This window comes from Gouania willdenowi, chromosome 15, assembly GCF_900634775.1.
Source record: "Gouania willdenowi chromosome 15, fGouWil2.1, whole genome shotgun sequence".
In the NCBI taxonomy this organism is placed as follows: domain Eukaryota; kingdom Metazoa; phylum Chordata; class Actinopteri; order Blenniiformes; family Gobiesocidae; genus Gouania; species Gouania willdenowi.
The window spans coordinates 551,733-577,752 of NC_041058.1; the positions used below are offsets into that span (position 1 = coordinate 551,733).

At 43.7% G+C, this 26,020-nt stretch overlaps 3 protein-coding genes across 5 annotated transcripts in view; 2 read left to right on the forward strand and 1 right to left on the reverse strand.

Moving 5' to 3' along the window:
* tjap1 (tight junction associated protein 1 (peripheral)) overlaps positions 1–16,857 on the forward strand; it is a 34,955-nt gene extending 18,098 nt beyond the window's left edge. The window contains exon 11 of the transcript XR_003675629.1: positions 16,802–16,857. The gene's annotated coding sequence lies outside the window, so the exon portion shown is untranslated. The remainder of the gene's footprint in view (positions 1–16,801) is intronic.
* On the forward strand, positions 1,777–22,632 carry ninl (ninein-like). 3 transcript variants are annotated; one of them, XM_028468509.1, is made up of 31 exons: positions 1,777–1,905; positions 2,856–3,029; positions 3,838–3,925; positions 3,994–4,166; positions 6,065–6,116; positions 6,443–6,486; positions 6,561–6,650; positions 6,865–7,026; positions 7,101–7,237; positions 7,310–7,450; positions 7,967–8,141; positions 8,374–8,469; positions 9,602–9,685; positions 9,963–10,074; positions 10,410–10,475; positions 10,557–10,648; positions 16,645–16,725; positions 16,865–17,007; positions 17,117–17,254; positions 19,648–19,881; positions 20,104–20,208; positions 20,282–20,351; positions 20,420–20,536; positions 20,725–20,778; positions 20,897–21,007; positions 21,307–21,420; positions 21,479–21,625; positions 21,705–21,761; positions 21,954–22,031; positions 22,092–22,205; positions 22,283–22,632. In XM_028468509.1, exons 2-31 carry the CDS (start codon positions 2,865–2,867, stop codon positions 22,472–22,474), a joined length of 3,432 nt encoding a protein of 1,143 aa, XP_028324310.1. In that variant the 5' UTR covers positions 1,777–1,905; positions 2,856–2,864; the 3' UTR covers positions 22,475–22,632. The 3 variants fall into 3 exon arrangements, with proteins under 3 accessions (XP_028324310.1, XP_028324308.1, XP_028324309.1); XM_028468507.1 differs by lacking the exons at positions 1,777–1,905; positions 2,856–3,029; positions 3,838–3,925; positions 3,994–4,166; positions 21,307–21,420 and having other exon boundaries at positions 5,472–6,116; XM_028468508.1 differs by lacking the exons at positions 1,777–1,905; positions 2,856–3,029; positions 3,838–3,925; positions 3,994–4,166; positions 19,648–19,881 and having other exon boundaries at positions 5,472–6,116.
* gins1 (GINS complex subunit 1 (Psf1 homolog)) lies at positions 22,582–25,015 on the reverse strand. Its single transcript, XM_028468564.1, has 7 exons — positions 24,831–25,015; positions 24,249–24,313; positions 24,055–24,153; positions 23,889–23,979; positions 22,917–23,030; positions 22,785–22,859; positions 22,582–22,714 (listed from the first exon to the last, which is right to left on the reverse strand). The coding sequence occupies exons 1-7, from the start codon at positions 24,903–24,905 to the stop codon at positions 22,646–22,648; spliced, it is 588 nt and encodes a 195-aa protein (XP_028324365.1). The 5' UTR covers positions 24,906–25,015; the 3' UTR covers positions 22,582–22,645.
* Positions 25,016–26,020: the final 1,005 nt, after the last annotated feature.

Genomic DNA, 26,020 nt, shown 5'->3' on the forward strand with positions numbered 1-26,020 from the left:
CACTATCTGACCTGTGTCCATAGATCTCAGAGACCTGCTGGGTTCATACCTGACTAACATCTCACTGATGTATTCTGGACCAAACCCATTCACACATTTATAACCAGCAGCAGAACTTTACAGTCTCCTCTGAGGCTGACTGGGAGCCAGTGTAATGTGTTCTGACCTCTTTGTTCTGGTTCAGACCTGAGCTGCAGCGTTCTGAACCAGCTGTAGATGTTTGATGAAGACCATTACAATAGTCCAGTCTGCTGGAGATAAAAGCATGGACCAGTTTCTCCTGATCTTTCTGAGTCATTAAACCTTTCACTCTGGAGATGTTCTTTAGGTGGTAGAAGATGTTTTTGTGATAGATTTGATCTGATGCTGAATGTCAGATCTGAGTCAATCAGAACACCAAGGTTTTTGACTTGGTCTTTAGCTTCTAAAGATCCAGACTCAGATACTTGCTGACAGCAGTCCTCTTTTCATTGTTACCAAAGACAATCACCTCCATCTTGTCATGGTTTAGTTGAAGGAAGTTTTCACTCATCCATCAGTTTACTTTTTCTAAACAGTCACACAACACCTCAATGGGACCATAGTCATCTGGGTTCAGTGATAGATATAGTTGTGTATCATCTGCGTAGCTCTGATAATCAACCTTACAGTTGTGTAAAATGTGTCCTAAAGGAAGCATATAAAGGCTAAACAGAAGAGGTCCAAGAACAGATCCCTGAGGAACCCCACAGGACATTGGTAATCTGTCAGATTCAAAGTTTACAATGTTTACAAAATAACCTTGATCCTCCAAGTAGAACTTAAACCATTACTTTAACATTTAGTCCAACCCATGTTTACAATCTGTGCAACAACATTGTATGATCTACAGTGTCAAATGTAGACTTAGATCCAACAAAATGAGAACAGATACTTTTCCTGAATCAGTGTTCAACCTTATGTCATTGATCACTTTGATAAGAGCAGTTTCAGTGCTGTGATGAGAACCAAAACCTGACTGAAATGTATCAAATATTTTGTTGAATGTTAAGAATTGACTCAGTTGGTTGAAGACCACCTTCTCAATGATCTTGGCCATGAATGGAAGGTTCTGATTGGTCTATAGTTAGCCAGTATAGAGGCATCCAGTGTTCTCTTTTTAACAGAGGTTTCACAGCAGCTACTTTCAGGTATTTTGGTACGGTGCCTGCACCGTACCAAAATCGTACCAAGCAGACCCAATTTTGTTTCCAGGCGACCCCAAATGGGATCACGACCCCAAAGTTGAAAAAACCTGGCCCCATTGTAACTGGTGCCATGTGCGGTTCCTCCTTTTTTTCTGTTGTGTATTATATTGATTGATTGATTATATTGATTGATCACTGCCACAGAGAGAAAACACAGCAAAGTTTTAACTAAACTTGACAAATGTTATTAAAGTGTTTTATTGTGAAACCGGAAACCCCCGCTGAGTTCGGTGGGCTTCTCAACAACCTTCGGCTTTGTTCGGCAGTTTTCGGTAGAACTCGGGATTGTCCGGGGGTCGCTTGGTGCTCTACTCCGTTACCGCCAGTCCGTGCGGTGAGTTACCGACGGACCGTCAATACCTCCGACGCACAGTTACCGTAAGTTACCGTTTACTACCGGAACTACAGAGTCCGGAGTGGAGGAATACAGAGCGCGGGGCTGACCGGTGCTGACCACCGGGTACCGACACCTACGGACACTCGTAGGTACCGGAGAGTTAACGGACCGGAAGGACGAACAACGACAAGAAAACAACAAAGAAAAGTGAAAAATAGTTTGTGTTGCTGCACGAGCTTTGGTTCCCGCGCACGCGCTTCTGGTTCCCATGGTGAAGCTTGGTGTGCACGAGAGAGTCTCCGGAAAGAGCCGAGAGCTGCTTCGGAAACACTCGTGTTTACGGTGTGTGTGTGTGTGTGTGTGTGTGCGTGTGTGTGTGTGCGCGTGTGTGCGTTTGTGTTTGTGTGTGTGTGTGTGTGTGTGTGTGTGTGTGTGTGTGTGTGTGTGTGTGTTGTATTAATGTGTGTGTGTGTGTGTTGTATTAATGTGTATGTGTGTTGTATTAATGTGTGTGTGTGTGTTGTATTAATGTGTGTGTTGTATTAATATGTGTGTGTGTGTGTATGTGTGTTGTATTAATGTGTGTATGTGTGTTGTATTAATGTGTGTGTTGTATTAATATGTGTGTGTGTGTGTGTGTGTGTGTTGTATTAATGTGTGTGTGTGTGTTGTATTAATGTGTGTGTGTGTGTGTATGTGTGTTGTATTAATGTGTGTATGTGTGTTGTATTAATATGTGTGTGTGTGTATGTGTGTTGTATTAATGTGTGTGTGTTGTATTAATATGTGTATGTGTGTTGTATTAATGTGTGTGTGTGTGTGTATGTGTGTTGTATTAATGTGTGTATGTGTGTTGTATTAATATGTGTGTGTGTGTATGTGTGTTGTATTAATGTGTGTGTGTTGTATTAATATGTGTATGTGTGTTGTATTAATGTGTGTGTGTGTTGTATTAATGTGTGTGTGTGTTGTATTAATGTGTGTGTGTGTGTTGTATTAATGTGTATGTGTGTTGTATTAATGTGTGTGTGTTGTATTAATGTGTGTGTGTGTGTGTGTGTGTGTGTTGTATTAATGTGTATGTGTGTTGTATTAATGTGTGTGTGTTGTATTAATATGTGTATGTGTGTTGTATTAATGTGTGTGTTGTATTAATATGTGTGTGTGTGTGTATGTGTGTTGTATTAATGTGTGTATGTGTGTTGTATTAATGTGTGTGTGTGTTGTATTAATATGTGTATGTGTGTTGTATTAATGTGTGTGTTGTATTAATGTGTGTGTGTGTGTGTTAGCTCCAGGTGATGGAGGATGAGTACGAGGCTCAGCTCAGGTGTGAGTTTGAATCATGTGACTCAGCGTTGTCAGGGTTACTGAACAGAGACGATCTGAAGAACCTGTGTAGGAAACTACAGCTGGACACACACACACACACACTGGTCTACACACTGCTGCAGGAGCACACACAGGTACACACACACACACTGCTACAGGTGCACACACACACACACACACTGGTCTACACACTGCTGCAGGAGCACACACACACACACACACTGCTGCAGGAGCACACACAGGTACACACACACATTAATACAACACACACACACACAGGTACACACACACATTAATACAACACACACACACACACAGGTACACACACACATTAATACAACACACACACACACAGGTACACACACACGTATGATAATAAAATAATAGTCATTTAACAGTGAGGTAAATGAATCCCTGGTACTGTACAGCACAGGTGAACATTTATAGATTGCTGATGTTTATTATAATTGAATCATCTATAAATTAATTATAAACATAAACAAACGAGGTAACAACATTTAATGAATAAAGTCCAACACTTCAGTTTAAATTAACAGCATGTTCACTTTTCTGCTCTCATTTTCAATAATCAATAAAAATTCATATGTTTACCTGACTGTTCTGATTGTTGAAAATAAAACATTATAATGATCAACAATGGGCCATGTGATTAATTATTATTAATGATGTCATCATTTAGAATAATGACTAATCATTAACACAGAAAAGAACAAATACTTTTTATTGTGTTTTTCTCTCATTCTGTTAATGTTTGTTTTTGTTTTGTGTTATTTTGGAATAGTTTGATATATTAATGTTGTACTATTTTCTGTTTTCTTTTTTGTATTTTTTAAAATGTGTTCTTTGTTTTGTGTATTTTTCTGTCATGTTGTACATTTACTTTGATGTGTATGTGTGTGTGTGTGTGTGTGTGTGTTCCAGGTGTCTTTCTTAGACTTCAAAGACGCCCTAGTCTCCGCCCTCTCCTGCTCATTGGACTTCAGTGATGACAGCAGTTACTTTGATCCAGGTGAGGTTGTGAGTTTGAATCCCCGTCGATGTGATGGTTGATGATAATAAACCCCGCCCCCTCCTCAGTGGGTCCTCAGGAGGTGGAGCCAAAGTGTGTGAATGGAGGGAAGCGTTACGGCCGGCGTTCCCAACCTGATGGTCAGAGGCGTTCAGAGTCATCAGAAAGCTCCAGCTCAGTGGGGGGGGGTGACTCGTCCCCCGCTAAAGTCCCACGGTCCTCGTCTGTGGACAGTGTAGAGGTAACACACACTACACAACAACAACAACACATTATCAGGCTTAGAATCAATTAATCAATCATTCCTCCTCCTTTGATGGACCATAGATATCACAGACATAGACGTCTGATCATAGAGTCAGTGTAGAAATATTCACTGGATTTAGTCTGTGATTCTTTCCTCTGACACACAATGATTGGATCTTATAAAATAGTGTTTTAATCCTCACGTACACTGTGTTCTAAACACATGCTGCTGGTTGTTTCATTAAAAACGATTGTTATGAATAAATATGACGCGTTACAGAGAACGTAATGATTACATGTCTGCGTTTTACAACACGTTAACGAATCTGCAGAATTCATTCCAAAAAATATCAGTATCAACATCGGTTATCACAGTGGTTCTCAATCTTGGGGTCCGGAACCCATTTGGGGTTGTGAGACACTAGGAACAATTTCAGCCCAATTTTGTTTATTTTTACCATTTTTCTACAATTCCACCAAACTCACCATATTTTAATCTATTTTCATCACTTTTTCTTGTCATATTTTTGCTACATTTAATGTATTTTTGCTACATTTCTCCCATTTCTGACACTTCTACATCACATTTTAATGACTTTTCTACACATTTTTTCCACTTTCCAGACATGTTCATCACTTATAAACCATTTCTACCACTTTTACACCTAATGTCACATATATTGATCCATTATTGTCACTTTTAACCTCTTTTCACCATATTTCATCATTATTTTTACCAATTTGCTTATTTTTTGTCACTTTTCACCACTTTTTCTGTCTGTTTTTATCCACTCTAATTTACAACTTTTAAACAATTTCAATGGTTTTTAAAATTCCATTTCACCTCCTTTTCCACCATTTTTGGTCACTTTGAACTATTTTATTAGTGATTAAAACCAGGATTTCCATCTTTAAGATGATTATAATAATAATAACAGTGGATATTATTCAGATGAATAAATAAATGTAAGTGTAATGTTCAGATACAGTGAGGGTCTCCACTCTCTGGGACCTTTATTTTGGGGCTAAAAAGGTTGAGAACCACTCTAGTGAGGGACGTGAACCTATGCTGGACTTTTTAATGTCTGCTGATCAGTGAACTGCTTCAACACAACCAGGAACACACGTGTGTGTGTGTGTGTGTGTGTGTGTGTGTGTGTGTGTGTGTGTGTGTGTGTGTGTGTGTGTGTGTGTGTGTGTGTGTGTGTGTGTGTGTGTGTGTGTGTGTGTGTGTGTGTGTGTGTGTGTGTGTGTGTGTGTTGTACGTTGTGTGTTTTTTTTTTTTGTTTCATATGTGAAGAGTTGAACAAAGTTATGTAAAGTTAATCTTAAAAGGTAAATCATTCCAGAGTCAGAGAAGAAGAAGTCATTGGATGATGAATTAAACGCTGAGTCGTACTAAAGACAGGAAGCTGCAGTGAGCTTGGAGCAGGGAGGAGGAATGTGGTCTCTGTGGTCCGTCAGGAATCCTGGGAATGTCCTCTGTGTTTATATTAAACTGAGCTCTAACAACACTCACTCTTATTGTGAAAGGACAGCACAGGATGCTCAAAGCAGTTTAAATTTATTCAGGAAAACATTTCAATTCATTTAAAAGTTAATTTATAATCAATGACATTTGTAATCATTCATCATATTTATATTTGTGTATGTACTGTAAAACATACACTACATATTTAATTTATGATTAGTGTTATAGTTTTATTGTTAAATTCAGTCGTACGATAATATAGGTGTTAATTTAACACTGGTGTATCAACCAGTTTAAAGGCTTTTATTCCCACGCTCAGAGGTGGAAGGCTGCAGTAATCCCCTCAGCGTGACCATCACACACACACACACACACACGCACACACACACACACACACACACACTGTTATGTTTCCTCTGCAGAGCCTGAAGTCTGATGAAGACGTCGCTCCCACAACTCCACCACAGCGCTCAGGTAGGATGTAACGAACAGGATGGTGATGGTTTAGTTAGTGACTCTGCTTCCTGTTGTTAAAGAGCAGCTGTTAGTTTACACTAGGGGGTGTTACACTCACACTGGTCATCGTTATAACTGGTGACTCTTTAATCTCTGTGTTTACATGAATCTGTTATAATGGGGGTGCATGTCTCACACACACACATATACACACGCACATATACACACACACATATACACACGTATACACACACACATATACACACACACACACACACACGTATACACACACATATACACACACACACACACACGTATACACACACACACACACTCCTGTGCAGGTGATGGTGATGAAGATGAAGATGAAGGACGTGATGAACGACAGGTAAACAACAGTCAGTGTGTGTGTGTAGAGTTTTGTAACATTAATGACTGTGTGTGTGTATGTGTGTGTGTCAGGATGTGTCTGACCTGGATGGACCAATCAGCATCCACGGCCCCGCCCCCTTCTCTTGCTCCACCCCCTTCAGGAAGGACCACCTGCACACAGTGAGACATGCCCATATTCATTCATTTTCTTTCTAGAGTCACATGATCTCCTGGGCCAATCAAATCACAGCATGTGGGCGTGGCCACGTCCACTGATTTCCCCCTGCACCTGACACACACACACACACACACACACTCACAGAGGATGAGCTGCAGTGAGCCCACCATCAGAACCAGCTCAGACTGGACTCATCCTCCTGGTTCTGGTCCTCAGGCTCAGACTGGTTTCAGTCCTGGTCCTGGTCCTGCTCCCATGTCCATGGTGGGTCTGAAGGTTCTCAGTCAGCTCGATGACGGCTCGGGTTTCACGGCTCCGGACCAGGTTCTGTGTGTGTGGACAGAGGAGGGGATTAGGGATGGAGCTCAGATACTACAGGTTAGAACCAGTCCTGGACCTGGACCTTGATCCTAGTCCTACTGGTCCTCATAGAGCCTGTCCCATGTCCTCAGAGTCTGGACTTCCCTCTGGACGAGCGGGTCCACCTGGCTGAGCTCACCCTGGCTCTGGACAATGAGCTGCTGGTCGGAGGAAGCCCTGCCCACCAGGCGGCGCTAGTGAGCTACAGGACAGAGATCAGACACCTGCTGTAAGTCTGACACGTCTGTTCTCTGGGGGTCCACAAGGAGGCACTAACTCTGTGTGTGTGTGTGTGTGTCAGTGATGTGAGTGGCTCCGCCTGCAGGCAGAGGGACAAACTGAAGGCTGATCTGGACCAGGCTGAGGTCAGGAACCAGCAGTTGATTAAAGAGCTGGACGAGAGGCAGACGAGCATGGAGACGCTGAACCAGAGCCGCATGAGGTGATTGGTTAGCTCTGAGCTGGAATTAATTTATCTTGGATAAAAGGATAACTGTGTCAATCTGACACAAATAATTCAATTTGTTTCTGATTGGGCATAAATCTGGTGTGGGTGTGGCTTGTGTTGTTATTGTCCCCCTACTGGGCCAATCAGCATCTTGTGTGTGTGTGTGTGCTGAGTGAGCGGCGTAACCATACACACTCATCAGAGCACTAGTGTTAGGGTCAGACTGGTCGTCATGTTATCCTGTGACTAGTCTGCAATCTGAAGTGTTATTATTGGGTTGATGTTAATCCTAAATCTGTGACAGAATTAGAGACACCAGATTACATGATGACCAGATTATATGATACACCCACAGGTTAAGATGAATGTCAGACTCTGTGTTGTGGACCAAACTAATCCAGGATAACATGGAAATCCTGAGTTAATCAAATGTGTAGGTTTAGTAAAACCTTCTGATGAACCACTAACCAATCAGACGCCGGCTGGCCCTTCCTGCTCTGTGATTGGCAGGGAGCTGGAGCAGGACTACCGTGATAGGCTGAGGGCTCAGCGGTGCTGGGCGGAGCAGGACGGGGAGGAACTGCTGAAGGAGGCGGAGCTACAGAGTCACAGTCTGAGGGTGGAGCTTACAGTGCTGAGAGAGAAGGAGGCGGAGCTACAAGGAGAGTTGAGCAACACTGCACAGGTGTGTGTGTGTTGTTCACTTTTTCAAATCATTAAATGTAATTTTATTTCAAAGCAAAAAAATTAAAAGGAACTGACATCACAGAAGACTGCGTGTGTGTGTGTGTGTGTGTGTGTGTGTGTGTGTGTGTGTGTGTGTGTGTGTGTGTGTGTGTGTGTGTGTGTGTGTGTGTGTGTGTGTGTGTGTGTGTGTGTGTGTGTGTGTGTGTGTGTGTGTGTGTGTGTGTGTGTAGGAGTGTGTCCGTCTGCAGGATGAAGTTCTTTCTATGAAAGAGCAGCTGAGACACACACAGGAGACAGGAAGGAAGCTACAGCAGGAGCTACAGCAGGTACACACACACCTTTAGTCCAGTGGTTCTCAACTTCAGGCCACAACCCTCCAAAATAAAGGTCCCAGAGAACGGGGACCCTCCAAAATAAAGGTCCCAGAGAGTGGGGACCCTCCAAAATAAAGGTCCCAGAGAGCAGGGACCTCCACTGTAGCTGAAGGTGGTTGAACACAGACATGAACATTGAAGAACAGTCATGTGGAGACAGGACCATCTATAAGGGGGAATAAAGGAGAGATTTTTGGGGTCCATCCATAAAGTCAGTAAATGATGGTCTATTGTTCTATGAATCTGTGATAACCACATTTATTTATTCATCTGAATAATATCCACTGTTATCCAGGAACGTTTATTATTATTATTATAGTCATCTTAAAGATGGAAATCCTGGTTTTAATCACTAATAAAATGGTTCAAAGTGACCAAAATGGTGGAAAATGTGGTGAAATGGGATTTAAAAACCATAGAAATTGTTTAAAAGTTGTAAATTAGAGTGGATAAAAACAGACAGAAGAAGTGGTGAAAAGTGACAATAATAGGTAAATATATGTGACATTAGGTGTAAAAGTGGTAGAAATGGTTTATAAGTGCTGAACATGTCTGGAAAGTGGAAAAAATGTGTAAAAAAGTCATTAAAATGTGATGTAGAAGTGTCAGAAATGAGAGAAATGTAGCAAAAATACAAGGAACAAAAATATGACAAGAAAAAGTGATGAAAATAGATTTAAATATGGTGAGTTTGGTGGAGTTGTAGAAAAATGGTAAAAATAAACAAAAATGGGCTAAAATTTTTCAGAAAATTTTCTTAGTTTCTTGAAGGCATCCGGTGGCTCCCTCCCAGTGTCTCACAACCCTCAGGTTGAGAACCCCTACCTTAAAGAACCAGCAGCTTCAACACTTCTCCATAGGGGGCGCTCTATGGAACCATACGACCAATCATAGCGGGTCGTGAACCTATCACCCATAACACACATCTCAAATGTGTGTACCTGCGGGTGTTGTGTGTCTCATGAATAATATAATGAGCATATCTCCTGTCACTTCCTGTCACTTCCTGTCTTATTGGTGGCTTGTTGTTTCTCCTGCTGCGTCTGATTGGCTCTCTGACTCTCCCTGTGTTTCCATTGGTCAGTTTGACAGTGTGGACCCGGCTGAAGCAGCGTTGAGCCATGAGCGATTTTCAGAGATCATCAAAGACTACGAGCTGCAATGCAGGGTGAGCCTTTATTCTGAAAAGACCTGTGTAAGCACAGGGTAAGGCTTTTATTCTGAAAAACAGGATCATGTGATCACATTTACACAGTTTGAATTTCTGTGTGCCTGAGATACTTTGTGTTGATTGGACGGAAAACCAAGGCCACAGTTACACAACTTACACACTGTGTGTGTGTGTGTGTGTGTGTGTGTGTGTGTGTGTGTGTGTGTGTGTGTGTGTGTGTGTGTGTGTGTGTGTGTGTGTGTGTGTGTGTGTGTGTGTGTGTGTGCGCGTGTAGGAGCTTCGTGACAGAAACGATGAACTGACTTCAGAGTTAGAGCTGCTCAGAGCTCAGAGGAAGAGACACACAACAACTACACAACTACTGCACACCACAGAGTCTGACCCTGGTAATCTGACATACAAGTGTGTGTGTGTGTGTTAGCAGTAAGGAGCGACTGCTGTAGAAGAAAAACTAAGTCATCAAGACCAGCCTTTCAGGTCTTACTGGTGGACACACACACACACACACACACACACGCACACACAGAGTTCAGATGGCACTCCTTATTACACCGTGTGTGTGTGTGTGTGTGTGTGTGTGTGTGTGTGTGTGTGTGTGTGTGTGTGTGTGTGTGTGTGTGTGTGTGTGTGTGTGTGTGTGTGTGTGTGTGTGTGTGTGTGTGTGTGTGTGTGTGTGTGTGTGTGTGTGTGTGTGTGTGTGTGTGTGTATATGTGTTTTAAGACAAATCTAAAATGAAGCGCAGTTCATCTCCCAGCAGTAAAATCCTTCAGTCGTCTGACACGACAGGTGAGAAACACACACACCTGTGTGTTTGTGTGTGTGTGTGAAGATATGTGTAACTGTGTGTGTGTGTGTGTGTGTGTGTAGGCATCAGCATACACACTGAGTTGTTGGTGGAACAGCTGGAACAGAAACACAAAGAGGAGCTACAACAGCTCAACATCACACTGGAGACTCAGGTAACACACACACACACACTAGTCCGTTGTGTGTTAACGTGTGTAAATGTGAGTTCACAATGAACAGGAACAACGTGTGATTTTTCAAACATTGGTATCTGACCAATCATCATTAACATGTTACGCCCTCCTGTTATGGAGGCTCCGCCCACTGAGGTCAAACAAGGAAATAAACTTTTCCAAGATGAAAATGATCGTCTTCACATCTGAGGAGGAGATAAACAAAGTTGAGTTTTATAAACGTGAAAACAGGACTTAAAGGAGCTCATTTAACCATCAGCTACTGAGCAGGAGACATCTGCCCCCCTGTGTGCATGGAGAACAACTACACAACAGAGATCCTGGAGACACACGGATATCTGATGTTTATGAATATGAATAAATGTTGTCCCTTAAATGTGTTTATTATGCCTTTAGTCAATTTCACCTATAATTCATTTCATTACTGATGAAGTTTAAGGTTTACTGTGCATGTGTGTGTGTGCGTGTGTGTGTGCGCATGTGTGACAGGCTTTTTAAAATTCATTTTATTTTGTTAAATTAGTTTTAATAATGTTGTCATGAGTCTGCTTATTTAGTCACTCCCTGTTCCTTGATTTTGCCTGATCCTGTCCATGTTTTCCTGCCTGCCCAGTTTTCCTGCTCTCCACAGCTGCTCCTCATTCCCTCGTCAAGTCGGGGAGGTTATATATACTCCCTCAGTTCAGTCAGTCTCTTGCTAGATTGTCAACCTGTGAAGAGAGACTTTCAAGCTCATTGAAATTATTGAGAGTTCCTGATTCTGATTGTAAAGTGGGGAATCTGTGTTCCTTTAATAAACAAATCCGATTGGGGAATATTTCAGTTATCCTCCTTGTTTTGTTTGGGGCCCATTTATTCAATCTGTTAGATATTTCAGTTCTTCCTACTCCTTTCTGCGTTGCATTTGAGTTCTTCTGTATACCTGTGATAGTACAATCTAGCCACGCTATGAACTCAGCATCACAGAAGGAAAGCCCAATTGAGCGGCTAGACAGACTAGAGAAGTGTATGGAGCAACATCAGGCTCAGTCACAATCTGCTACTTCTGATGTTCGTCAGTCGGCTGCAGCTAGTGATCAAACCATTGCTACTCTGTCTGCTCAGATCCAACAGCTGGCAGTTACTGTGACCTTGAAGGATGTAATCCTTTTCTGACAAACTGCTCCATACTCTTTGCCCTACAACCACATACATTTTCCACCGAGAGAGCCAAGGTGACTTTTGCCATAAATCATCTTACTGAAAGGGCTCGGTTGTGGGGAACGGCTGAGTGGGAGCGACAGACACCTGCTTGTTCTTCCTTCCAGGCCTTTGCGGATGAACTTCGTAAGGTTTTCGGTGAAACCTCTTTAGGTCCGAATGCAGGGGGAGGTCTACTAGAGATGCGACAAGGGACCCGCACTGTTTCTGGTTATTCTATTGATTTCCGGACCCGAGCCCTTCAGAGCCAGTGGAATGTCGCTGCCCAAACGGATGCTTATCTCCTGGGTCTGAATGACTACATCAAAGATGAGCTGGTTTCACATGACCTTCCCTCATCTCTTGATAAATTGATAGAGCTTGCCACCAGATTGGATCGTCGTATCCAAGCCCGACGGCAGGAAAATAGGCACAGAATTCTTGAGCAACTTCCTGTTCCACGACCACGTCCTCCAGTAAACCACTTTCCGGCTCCTCACGATGGTGGTCCCGAGCCTATGCAGGTGGGCCGAACCAGCCTTTCGCCAGAAGAGCGAGAACATCGTCGCCAGAGAAATCTCTGCCTTTATTGTGGAAAGCCCGGCCATTACGTTTTTAGATGTCCTGTAAAAGGGGCACGCTCATCAGTAGAAAGGGGAGTACTGATGAGTTTTTCCTCCACACCATCCCCTATCAAACGACCCCACTTCCAGGCTCGCCTGTTGCTCAAAAGTGGTCCTCACACCCTGGCTACTTTAATAGATTCAGGCTCTGATATTTGCCTTTTGGATGAAAACCTGGCCCAACAATTAGAGATCGAAAGCGTTCCTCTTCCAGCATCTGTTCCTGCTAATGCTCTGGACGGCAGACTCCTGGGTACTATCACACATCGCACAGTTCCTGTTCATCTGGTACTGGCTGGCAGGCACCATGAGACTGTCCAGTTTCACATCCTGAAGACTCCACAACATTCTGTTATTCTGGGGTTCCCTTGGCTTCTCCGACATAACCCGCATATCGACTGGTCTACGCGTTCCTTTATTAGTTGGAGTCCGTATTGCCATCAGATCTGCCTGAAACAAGCTATACCAGCTCTACTACGCAGTGACACCTCTGGTCCTCCATCTGATCTACAAGGAGTGCCAGAGGAGTATCATGATCTCCAAGAGGTGTTCAGTAAGACTAGGGCTGCCTCACTTCCTCCACATCGTTTGTACGATTGTAGCATTGACCTGCTACCTGGAACATCACCTCCTCGTGGTCGTATTTACTCCCTGTCAGGACCTGAAAGAGAAGTAATGGAAAAAAGTATGTCAACGAGTCTCTGGCTGCAGGCTTAATCAGGCCCTCCTCATCTCCCGCTGGAGCAGGTTTTTTCTTTGTTGAGAAGAAAGATAAGACGCTAAGGCCGTGCATCTACTACAGAGGGCTTAACAACATCACTGTCAAGAACCGCTATCCTCTTCCGCTCATTTCATCAGCATTTGAATTCCTGCAGGATGCGGTCATTTTCACTAAACTTGACCTACGCATTTGGTCCGAATTCGGGAAGGGGATGAGTGGAAGACTGCTTTTAACACTCCTACTGGACACTACGAGTATCTGGTTATGCCATTCGGTCTCACCAACGCTCCCGCAGTTTTCCAGGCCCTGGTTAATGATGTTCTCTGTGACATGTTAAACCAGTATGTTTTTGTTTACCTCGACGACATCCTGATTTTCTCAAGGTCCAAGGAAGAACACGTTCATCACGTCCAATCCGTCCTGCAACACCTGCTTGCAAACTCACTCTTTGTCAAGGCAGAAAAGTGTGAGTTCCATACCCCATCTGTTGCTTTTCTTGGCTATGTCATTGGTCAGGAAAGCATTTCCATGGACCCCTCCAAGGTAGAAGCAGTTGCGTCCTGGCCTGTTCCTGAGTCCCGTAAGATGTTACAGCGCTTCCTTGGGTTCACAGACTTTTACCGAAAGTTCATCCAGGGTTACAGTTCGGTTTCTGCTCCACTCACAGCACTTACCTCCTCCAAAGTACCCTACAGGTGGTCTTCAGAGGCGGAGGAGGCCTTTAAGTCACTAAAGAAGCGTTTCACCTCTGCCCCCATTCTTAGGGTTCCGGATCCTGAAGGGCAGTTTGTGGTGGAAGTCGACGCTTCTGATGTAGTTGTGGGGGCGGTTTTGTCTCAACGAGCACCTGATGATCAGAAGCTGCACCCCTGCGCCTTCTACTCTCGACAGTTAACATCGGCAGAGAGGAACTACGACATTGGTAATCGGGAACTGCTGGCAGTTAAATTGGCCTTGGAGGAGTGGAGACACTGGCTCGAAGGCAGCAAGGTGCCATTTCTGATATGGACAGATCACAAGAATCTGGAATATCTTCAGTCTGCAAAACGCCTCAACTCTCGGCAGGCCCGGTGGGCTCTGTTTCTCACTAGGTTCAATTTCACTCTGTCCTATCGACCTGGTTCTCGCAACACTAAGCCGGATTCGCTGTCCCGCCAGTTCTCCACCTCGGAAGTCTCCACTGCAGAACCCGAGACAATCCTGTCCAACTCCCACATGGTTGCCATCCTCACATGGGATGTGGAGGAACGGGTCAAAGCTGCTCTGGAGGACAGTCCTGGACCCAGCACCTGCCCTGACAACCTTCTCTTTGTTCCTCAACATCTCCGGTCGGATGTTCTGCAATGGGCCCACAGTTCTAAACTCACATGTCACCCTGGTATCCAGCATACTAAGGAGTTCCTGCGGCAAAGGTTTTGGTGGGCTTCCCTGGATGAAGACACCAGAGATTTTGTCAATTCCTGTCCTGTATGCAATCAGTCAAAACCTACACACCAAGCACCTGCTGGACATCTTCATTCCCTACCTGTTCCTCATCGACCTTGGTCCCATATATCCCTTGACTTTGTTACCGGCTTACCTGCTTCTGACGGACACACCACCATCCTGACAGTCGTTGATCGTTTTAGTAAGATGGCTCATTTCATTCCTCTTCCTAAACTTCCATCGGCGAAGGAGACCACCCAACTTATGTTGCTAAATATTTTTCGTCTGCACGGACTACCTACTGATATTGTCTCGGATCGGGGCCCACAATTCACCTCCATTTTCTGGCGGGAGTTCTGTTCGCTTCTAGGAGCCACTGTCAGCTTGTCATCAGGATACCATCCTCAATCAAATGGCCAAACCGAAAGAATTAACTAACAGATGGAAACCATTTTGCATTGTATGGCTTCCAGAAGTCCGTCCTCCTGGTCCCAACAGTTACTGTGGGTCGAGTACTCGCATAACACTCTGCAAAGTACGGCCACAGGCCTTTCACCATTTCAATGTGCGTATGGGTATCAGCCACCCTTATTTCGATCCCAAGAGAAAGAAGCATCTTGTCCATCTGTTCAGGCCTTCATCAAACGCTGCCACAGGACCTGGAAACAGGCACGAAAAGCCCTGCTCCGTTCAGCACATCGTTACTCTGCTTCTGCTAATCGCCGCCGCTCTGAGGCTCCTGTATACCAAGTAGGCCAGATGGTTTGGCTTTCCACAAAGAATCTCCCTCTTAGAGTTGAGTCCAAGAAACTCGCTCCAAGGTTCATTGGTCCTTTTGAAATCGAGAAGGTGGTCAACCCTGTGACTGTGCGCCTCAAGTTACCCAGGGCCATGCATATTAATGCCACTTTCCATGTCTCGAAGGTTAAACCTGTCCATGAAAGTCCTCTTGCTCCCGCCCTACCTCCTCCACCACCAACGCGTCAGATTGATGGGGAACCTGCATACACGGTTCGACGCCTTCTCCGTTCCAGGCGCCGTGGCAGAGGACTCCAATACCTAATCGACTGGGTGGGGTATGGTTCTGAGGAGCGATGTTGGGTACCTGCCAGGTTTATCTTGGACCCGCGTCTCATTCGAGCCTTCCATGAGCAGCATCCGGATCAACCTTCGGCGGCCGTCACTGCTTCTGGCCGATCTGGTTCTGGGGTGCCTTCTGTCCTTCCTCCTGCGGCCTTGGATGACCAGCTGGACAACAGTGGTTCTGTGGAGGAATCGAGTGGTGGTTCTTCTGTCTGTTCGGAGGGTGGTTCGGGGCATTCTGAGGAGTTCTGACCCTCCATCGTGTTCCCCTCCTCCCTCCCGGTGTGGTGGTTGCTGTTGGGACGGCAGGAGCTGTCCCTTGAGAGGGGGGTTCTGTCATGAGTCTGCTTATTTAGTCACTCCCTGTTCCTTGATTTTGCCTGTTCCTGTCCATGTTTTCCTGCCTGCCCAGTTTTCCTGCTCTCCACAGCTGCTCCTCATTCCCTCGTCAAGTCGGGGAGGTTATATATACTCCCTCAGTTCAGTCAGTCTCTTGCTAGATTGTCAACCTGTGAAGAGAGACTTTCAAGCTCATTGAAATTATTAAGAGTTCCTGATTCTGATTGCAAAGTGGGGAATCTGTGTTCCTTTAATAAACAAATCCGATTGGGGAATATTTCAGTTATCCTCCTTGTTTTGTTTGGGGCACGTTTATTCAATCTGTTAGATATTTCAGTTTCTTCCTACTCCTTCCTGTGTTGCATTTGAGTTCTTCTGTATACCTGTGATAAATGTGTTTAAATGAGAGCTGAGGTTAGTTCAATAATTATTTTCAGTTTCAGTCACATGTTGCTGCTTCACTAATCCAATCAGATTATCTACATCAGATCAGACCTGATCTTAGATAAATATTGAATTTGGTAGAACACACGTTGGTACGCTCAGATATGAATGTACAATAAACGTGTGCAGGTTGTGATATTACCTGTTTGTCGCCCCTACAGGTGAACTACTACGAACGCACTTTAGAGAGGATGAGGCAGAGCATGGAGGTGGAACGGAAAGAGATCAGCCAGGCCTTTAAGGTGTGTGTGTGTGTGGGTGGGTGTGTCACACCATCACTGCCTCGACAGCTACTATCTGTTTTTAGAGCCTTGAAAGTTGTGTGTGTGTGTGTGTGTGTGCGTGTGTGCGTGCGTGCGTGCGTGTGCGTGTGCGCGTTAGATGGAGATCAGTGAGTTGGAGGAGCAGAAGTGTGATTCTGATCTTCAGGTGAAACGTTTGAAGGAAACTGTAGAAAAACTACAAAAAGAACTACAGAAAAGTTCATCATCATCATCATCATTGAGCAGTGAACAGGAACGCAGGTTAGTGACACACATTAATACAACACACACACACATTGACAGGGTCACTGATGGCTCACTGTGACTCTGTGTGTGTTGTATTAATGTGTGTGTGTGTGTGTGTGTGTAGGCTCCAGAGGGAGCGCTCTGACCTAGAACAGAGCTTTGCTGTGGAACTCTCTCACCTGGTCCAGACCCTCAGCGCTGACAAGGAGCAGCTGGAGGCGGAGCTACAGCTCAGGATGAACCAGGAAGTGCTGCTGGTCAGGTGAGTCAGTAACTGACTGTCTGTAGAGGCACAGACTGACAGTGAGCGTTAGGCTGCGTCCCAATACCCACCCTTAGGCCCCTCCCACTGAAGGGTGCGATTGCGTATGGTGTCCCAATCATACGAGGTGTGCTTTAACTCCGCCCACTATGCGTCCTTCATATGCACCTGTGTGAAGTGTGCATTCAAGCAGACTTTGATGAAGGGAATTACCCAGAAGTCCTTTAGTCGTGGGGAAGCAAAAATGTCTTTAAGTGTAAAATGGTAAATGGACATGTTTTATGTAGCGTTTTATCCCCACACTGAGGTAGTCTCAAAGCTTTACAGCATCAGCTCATACCAATGAGACTGAGCTAACATGCTAGGCGCTAGTCAACTACTGGGTTTGCACAAGGACACTTGACACACAGACCGGTATAGACTGGGATCAAACCCCTAACCTCTCAGTCAGAGGACGACCTCTACCACCTGAGCCACGGTCGCCCTCAAGTGTAAATACGGTATCAATTATTTAATTTAAAATGCAACATTTTGAAAAGCAATATAGCTCAGCTGCTATAAATGATTGATGATGTAACGGTATCACAAACTGTCTTAATTCTACCTTTTCATCATTTGTTCCCTAAACACATTACATCTGAAGAGCACTTAGTCTGTAGGGGGTGTAGGGTGTAGGGTGTAGGGTCCGTCACGTGATTCATGTAAGACTGAATTTGTTTCCTGAAGTTATTGGTGGACCATTTGAATACATTGATTCCTAGTGACATCACAGGGATTTTTGGTAATTTGTCATCAATAACTGCATTGATTGACAATATTTATACAGTACACCGTCATATGTATGTGTATATACAATATATGTTTATGTAGTTTCATAAATAGTTTTTGTTCCTAATGTAATTTTGTATTAATAATTAGTGTAAACAGCTTACCTGCTTTTTTGACATAATTAAGGCCAACATTAAAAATGTGTTAATATGTATTATATAAAGGATGTATTGCTTTGATTTTTTTTTTTTATAAAAAAGGTCATTAAAAAACACCACATCAAGACAGGACACATTGAAAACATATTTATTATGTTCATACATATATAAAAATAGACATTAGATTTTTACTATGCACTTATGTACCAAGATAAATTCATTAAATAAATATCAGAAATATTAATAACTTGTCATACAGTTTGCTGTGCTGTATGGGATGCTCCAATCGTTCTGAAAAAGGAGGTAAAATGTTTGGCTTCAAACCGAACCAGAGAGGATAAATATAAATATAAATATAAGAGCAAATATTTTAAAAAAACTTAAAAAAATAAATTTCCCTCTGTAGCTCACAGTTCATGATGCTTCAATTTACCCTCTGTCTCTTTAAGAAACTCCAAGCTTGTCTGACACGCCCATGAACACGCCCCCTTCGGTACTCATACAAACACGCATGGATGATGTTTACTTCTGTTTTTCTGTGGCTGTATTTGGATACTTTCTACATTTTTACATTGTTGCAATACATTAGAATGATTATCAAAGTGAGCAATGCTAACGTACGGAGATCTGTCTCACACACACACACACAATGGGGGGTGGATCACTTCTAAATTCATACACACCAGTCTAACACACGTGTACGTGTCTAACGTTCACTAAACTTACCTAATGTCAGTAGTTATGTGTAGTGGCACCGTCTGCGTGACATGTAGTGTTGTATTCTGTCCAATCACAGAATGATCAGACTCAGAGCGTAACACTACAGTCACTACCACCCTATGGATGGGTGTATTGACACACACTGTCACCAGACTAAATAGTGGTCTGTTATACACACACACACTGACACACTTGTGCGGGAGGGGCTCTGCGGTGGGCAGTAACTCGACTGGTGATGAAAGGAGGTGGGGGCGTTCCTAGGAGGAGTCAGGCATATTTACATCTAAAATTAATGCTGTCAGAGTTTTTAAAGATGACTCAAACATACATGAATGAACCAAGGCAACACTCCAGGAATGTTTTTAATGAGGGAATGACATAATAGCATGATTTTACATAATACTCCCCTTTCATTTTCTAAGAAGAAAAAATTAGCAGTGTATCTAACAATGAAAAAAATTATAATAGTAATAAAAAATGAAAATACAAAAAATTAAATGTACTAGTTTAGCGGGAGATAATCCAGTAACATGCCCTAATGCACACGTTAATGGGTTTAGATACACTGATAATAATAATAACGTCTTACTGTTCAAAAGTGCATCACAAACCGCTCTATTTTCATTGGCTACAATAGGAAACTAATCACTTCCTGGAACTATTGAGGCTCCATGAGCTGCCATTGTTACTCTCTATACGACTCTGTCAGGAGGAGAGTCTGGGTCACATGACCTGTGTGCTCCTCAGGGAGCGGCTGGTTCAGGGTGGGCGTGTCTCTATCACTGAGGAGGAGCTACAGTGTGTGATGGAGGAGAGGAGGAGCTATGCCCAGCTCTGCTCTCAGCTCTCCTCCCAGATCCTGGAGATGGAGGAGGAGCTAACCTCCCTCAGGGCGACACAGGAGGAAAGGGAGGAGCTACGTCACCACCTGCTGCAGCTGGAGCAGCTGGTACTGCAGCTAGAGGAGGAGGAGCCTTGCAGGTGTGAACCCCGCTGCTGCTCCGCCCCTCGCCGACGCCGCCTCCTGCATGAGACATGTTTCCTGCAGTGACTCCGCCCCTTCATCCAATCAAGCCCTGTCATTGGCCGACGCTGATTCGAATCGATGTTGCTTGTGCATGTCCCGCCTTAACCGTCAGTCGCCCAATCAGATGCTTAGTTGCAGGTCTTCCTGTCATGTGATTGGTTGAGCTGTGTGTGCAGGACTCAGCTGGAGGAAATGAGAGGAGAAAACTCCGCCCTGCAGGAGAGACTCCGCCTCCTTCAGCAGGAGGTGCAGCGACTGGAGGAGGAGCTACACAGTAGGAGGTGAAAACACATTTGTTTACATGTTTACAGCAGTTGATGTTTGTTTGTTTACATGTTGTTTACATGTTTACAGCGCTAGGCTGGAGGAGCTCCAGAGGGAGCATAGGAGCATCTCAGAGGAGGAGGAGAGGCTTCACACAGAGGTGAGCTCCAGAGCAGGGCTGGGGGCGGAGTCACAGACATCTCACTCCACCCACTGCCACGCCCACAGAATCTCAGGTACCGTGAGGAGGTGCTGACGCTCAGCAGCAGGAACATGGAGCTCAGCGCTCGTCTCCACGGCGACCAGCAGGAGCTGCAGGAGAGCCTGGTAGAACAGAGAGAGATGGTGAGTGGGCGGGGCTCTAGAGGGAGATGGTGAGTGGGTGGGGCTCTAGAGGGAGATGGTGAGTGGGCGGGGCTCTAGAGGGAGATGGTGAGTGGGCGGGGCTACAAAGGGAGATGGTGAGTGGGTGGTGCTTTACTTACAGCCTCAGGTCATGTGACTCTAAGGTGACGTCCTCGTTGCTGTTTCAGGTAAAACAACTGCAGGAGGCAAAGCTACAGAGAGAGGTGGAGCTTAAGGAGCAGGTGAGACAAGGCTGGACCAATCCTACACACTAACTCGTACTAGGGGCATGTGTAGAGGGTGGATTTTGTGTCCTCTGGAGTCCCGCCCCTTCTCACACCTGCTTCTGATTGGTTACAGCTGCGTCTTCAGAGCCAGCTGGAGGTGGAGCTACAGAGCGTGAATTCAAAATTAGGAAAACTAGAAGAAAAAAACACACTGCAGAGAGACGCTGAGGACAAACAACACAAGGTCAACAACACACACACACATAGTCTGTGTTGAGGTTGTTTATCTTTATTAATGTTTAGAATGGTTTTGACCAATCAGGATACTTTAGTCTATTAAACATTAAAGACAGTTTTTGCTAGTTTCATACTCTAGTGCCTCCAGTGGGAGGGGCTTACAGCCTTTATTTATACCTCTATTGATGTCATCTTAACAATTACCTGCTCACATTAAAGGACACGTCGTTGTCATGGCAACAGAACTCTCTCTCTGATTGGCTGCTATTGTTGCATCACTAGTTTGGCATTTCTTATTGGTCACAGCTGTGTCGTCAGAGTCAGCTGGAGGCGGAGCTACAGCGCGTGAATTCAAAACTAGGAAAACTAGAAGAAGAAAAAAACACACTGCAGAGAGACGCTGAGGACAAACAACACAAGGTCAACAACACACACACTGTAACACACACACACTGTGTAACACACTGACTATCTACAGGTGGATTCTCTTCAACTGAGTCTAAATGCTGTGGAAAAGGAGGCGGAGCTTCTACAGTTAAAACTTCAGTCTGTCAATCAGGATAAACTTAGCCACACCCACCAACTAGTGGCACTTCAGGAGAAGCTGCATGAGACTGAGAGAGAGGTACACACACACACCTGTGCGAGGAAGAACAACCAGATCAGGGGGCGGGGCTAGAGTGACAGCTGTGAAGTCTCTCCAGGTCCAGAAAGTGATGCAGCAGAACCTCCAGATCAGACGATCAGAGGATCAGAACCAGGTCAGAACTCACCTGCTCACACCTTTACGTTTAGAATAGAAATCACAGCCCACAGGTGATTCACTTCCTGTCCCACCCTCGACACGCCCACATTAAAAACAATATCAACTGAATAATAAAAATAACCTTCCTCATGCCACGTCTATCTTTATAAATCAGTGTGCCCACGTCTACTACTGTGTGTGTGTGTAGCTGCTGCTACGTCTGCAGACAGAGCAGAGGAGGAGTCAGAGGTTGGAGGAGGAGCTACAACAGCAGAACCTGAAGCAGGTGGGTCAGAGGTCAGATCTGTGTTTGTGCTGTGGTTAAAGGTGACTGTGCTGCATTCAGGGTGAGTATGAGAAAGCAGCGTCAGCTCTGCATCAGAGAACAGAGGAGTTAGAGAGTGAACTGAAGGCAGTGAGGAGTGTTCTACTGGAGAGGGTTCAAGAGCTGAGAGAGGAGGTACACACACACTACAGGTACACACACACACACTTTGTTCATCCGTGTTGTGTTTGAGGTTGTTTACTTGTTTACAGCTAGCTAACAGCGCAGCGATGAGCTCACAGCTAAAGGCTCTGATGGAGGATAACTCCGCCCTCTTGGGGGCGTTGCAGCAGACGGAGCAGCGTCAGAAGGAGGCGGAGCGTCGCATGTTTTCACTGAAGGACAAAAATGTGGCGCTGCAGCGTTTACTGACAGACGTGGTCCACGCTGCATTAGAACCATGACCACTTCCTGTTTATTGTTTACATCAGGGGACCAATGATGTGCCTGGGAGGCTCAGTGGGTGGAGCCTGGAGTCTCTCTTCATTTGTTAATAAAGTTTGATTACGAATGACAAACGATCACTTTATTAAACAATAAGAACCACAGCTCTGCTCTGATTGGATGGGGCTGCCTCATGACATCACATGCTCCAGGACGCCCTGACGAATCAGCTGCTCACATTTCCACCGCGGCAGGAAGTGCTGAGGACGACAACAACAGGCATTAGCACGTTAGCACCAATCATGTGCAGCCGACGGAGGCGCCGCCCACCTGACTGTTCTTCTTCAGCAGAATCACCGTCCCATCGTCGATCTCAAACTCACCGTGATCTTTAACGCAACGCACCTGGGGAGAGGGCGGAGCTTAGTGCCTTTGTTACCATGTCACCGTGTGTGCGTGTACCTGTATGTAGAGACTTTTGGGAGGTTTCACGTCCTGTGTCACGTCTAAACCGTCTGATCCAAGTGAGCGCATGAAGGACGCCAACGACTTCTTATAGTGAGAGAACCACTGCAGCTACACACACACACACACACACACACACTAAATCAATAATCAATACTTGTTGTGCATTCACTGACACTTTATCTCTGATTGTTACTGTGAGCCTGTCTCCATGGTAACAGTTGTTTGATGTTACATCATGGATCAACTTACTGCTGTTCTGTTTAAACTGGTGCCTGTGTTATCTGATGACCACCTTCAGACGCAGTCACCAGTTAACACGATCACCAGCTGGTTTAAGACACCACAGTAGAGATGAATGATTTCGGAAAATAATCTAATAACAATTTTTTTCCTCAATATTGCGATTTAATGTGATTATTTTTTCAAGGGCCTCTTGTCATGTGTTTTTCAATGAACACGAGCAAAAAATCAATCATAAACTATTTGAGATTTATTTAAACTTTAAATAAATATGAGCTGTAGATTTTAAAGCACAGATTACAACAATAAAGCAAACAAATCTGTGGCTTTACCTCTTCAACATTATGGATGGGTATACTACTGTACTACTACTCTTATTGATACCTTTTATTTACATCAATGGAAAAACAAATAGAGTCTACAGACACGCCTACTCATGAAGCAAGGCAGCACTGTCTACGGTAGCCCCTCCCATCAGTCAGCTCCACATGTGGGTTCTTACTGACAGGCAGCATTGGTAGTATCAGCAACAGAACTGATAAGGACGTTAAATAAGAAATAAAAAATCACAGCCTTTGCGATTAGAAAATCACGTTTTATGATATCACGAGAGTGATAGCTACTGCCAACTAGCCACTACTCAGCGGACTACAGGAACTGATCCTTTCAAAATAAAACTGAAGAGTGGCTTTACTGTGAAAGTCTAGAGGAAGTGATGTCACTCACCTCCTCTGCACACATGTGGAATCTAACGTTAGCAGGAAGCACGCTGCCGTACTCCCAGCGTAGAGCTCTGATCCTCAGCAGGCGGTCGTACCTGGACCAAAGTCACATGACAGTCACATGACACAGAGGTGTGTGTGTGTGTGTGTGTGTGTGTGTGTGTGCTCACAGGTAGGCGCTCACACAGCGCTGGTTCCTCAGTAAACATGTGTGTCGTAGTTTAATGGATGGAATGAGGTCAGCTCGACCTTCAGCCTTTGCCTCGTTCCTGTAACACACACCACTTCCTGTTTACACCAACGTCTGCTCACAGCTACTTCCTGTCAGGTGAGGAAGAGGAGGAGCAATGATGGTCTGACTCACACATCAGTCTGATTCTGTTCATACAGAGACTCCATTTCCTGTAGAACCTGACGCAGGCCGTCCTCCTACAACACACAATACACAATTAATAATACACACTATACACTAACACACAATACATAATACACACTATACACAATTAATAATACACACTATACACTAACACACACAATACACAATTCATAATACACATTATACACTAACACACACAATTCATAATACACACTATACACTAACACACACAATAATACACACTATACACTAACACACACACAATACACAATTAATAATACACACTAACACACACAATACACAATAATACACACTATACACTAACACATACAATACACAATAATACACACTATACACTAACACACACTAATAATGCAATACACACTACTACACAATAATACACATTTAATAATACACACACATTACTACACAATTAACAATATACAATTATTACACACACACACAATTATTAATACACACAATTTACTACTCAGTAATACACACAATTAACAATACACACACATGTAACACTTACACTACACAATGTACAACAAACGTTGTGTGTCTTACGTTAAACGCTGGCAGTTGTCCTTCATTCATTCTCTGTAGATCTCTGATCATCTCAGCAGCTTTTTCACAAAACATCTCAACAACCACTACACAACAATAATTACACAACAACAGACACGCGCGCAGACGCTATGAAGTGACCAGAATTTCCCGCGCTGCGGCTCATCAGGAATCATGTGTTATTGTCACATGACGCTGTGACGTCACGCTACGTGAGCCGCTGAGGGACTAAAAAGTTAAAACACGCAGCTCCTAAAACAGAGGGTTTGTAATGATTAATGTATTAATAGCTGTTAATAACTAATCAACATTATTAGTGATAAACTGATAATTATCCTTTGTTCTTTCCGCTGTTCCTGTTTAAGGTGCGTGCGCAGTTTGTCATTGTTTTAAATAAAGTTGAGAAGAAAAACGTTCAACGTCACTTAGGTCAGTGCTAATGTTGCGTTCACTGACCCCCGGAAAACATGTAGACATTATGTTTTTCTGATCTGAGTTTCCTCTACTTTGACTTGATTCTGATCAGTGATGGACACGTGCGTGTTGATGTCTTCAGTTATAAAAAAATCGAATGATAAAGAAATACTCAGACATCTGGTTTTAGTTTATTTCTGCTCCTTCCTTTCATCATATGAATAAATGAGAAACTGAACATTTCCTTTCATTTCAGTCACAGATTGTGTTTAACTTGTATAATGATTTTAATTTCTTTTTATTAATATATGTTCAATAAAAACCTGCTCGAGATAAATACAATCTAATAATTATTTTAATAACAAAACAACCACATTAATATATATATATATATATATATATATATATACACACACACACACACACACACACACACACACACACACACACACACAAGCAACATTCACAATTAAAATGTCATCAAAAAAGTCCAATAATTAAGAAATATTTTACACTGTTATTTTAACTCATTTAGAGTTTTTATTTTGTTTTATTTTTAAACCGAAAAAAAAAAATGTGCCGAAATTAAACTGATTTATTGGAATAAAATGTTTGACTTTTTTATTTTCATACCACTTTTGTTTACATGTAAAAATAAATAAATGCTCAATGATTTCTCTGTGAAGTTACTGAAATAATTAACTTTTAATGTAAGAAATCATTACACGTGGTGATAATAATAAACATAAATTAAATTTATTAGAAATGTGTGGAGC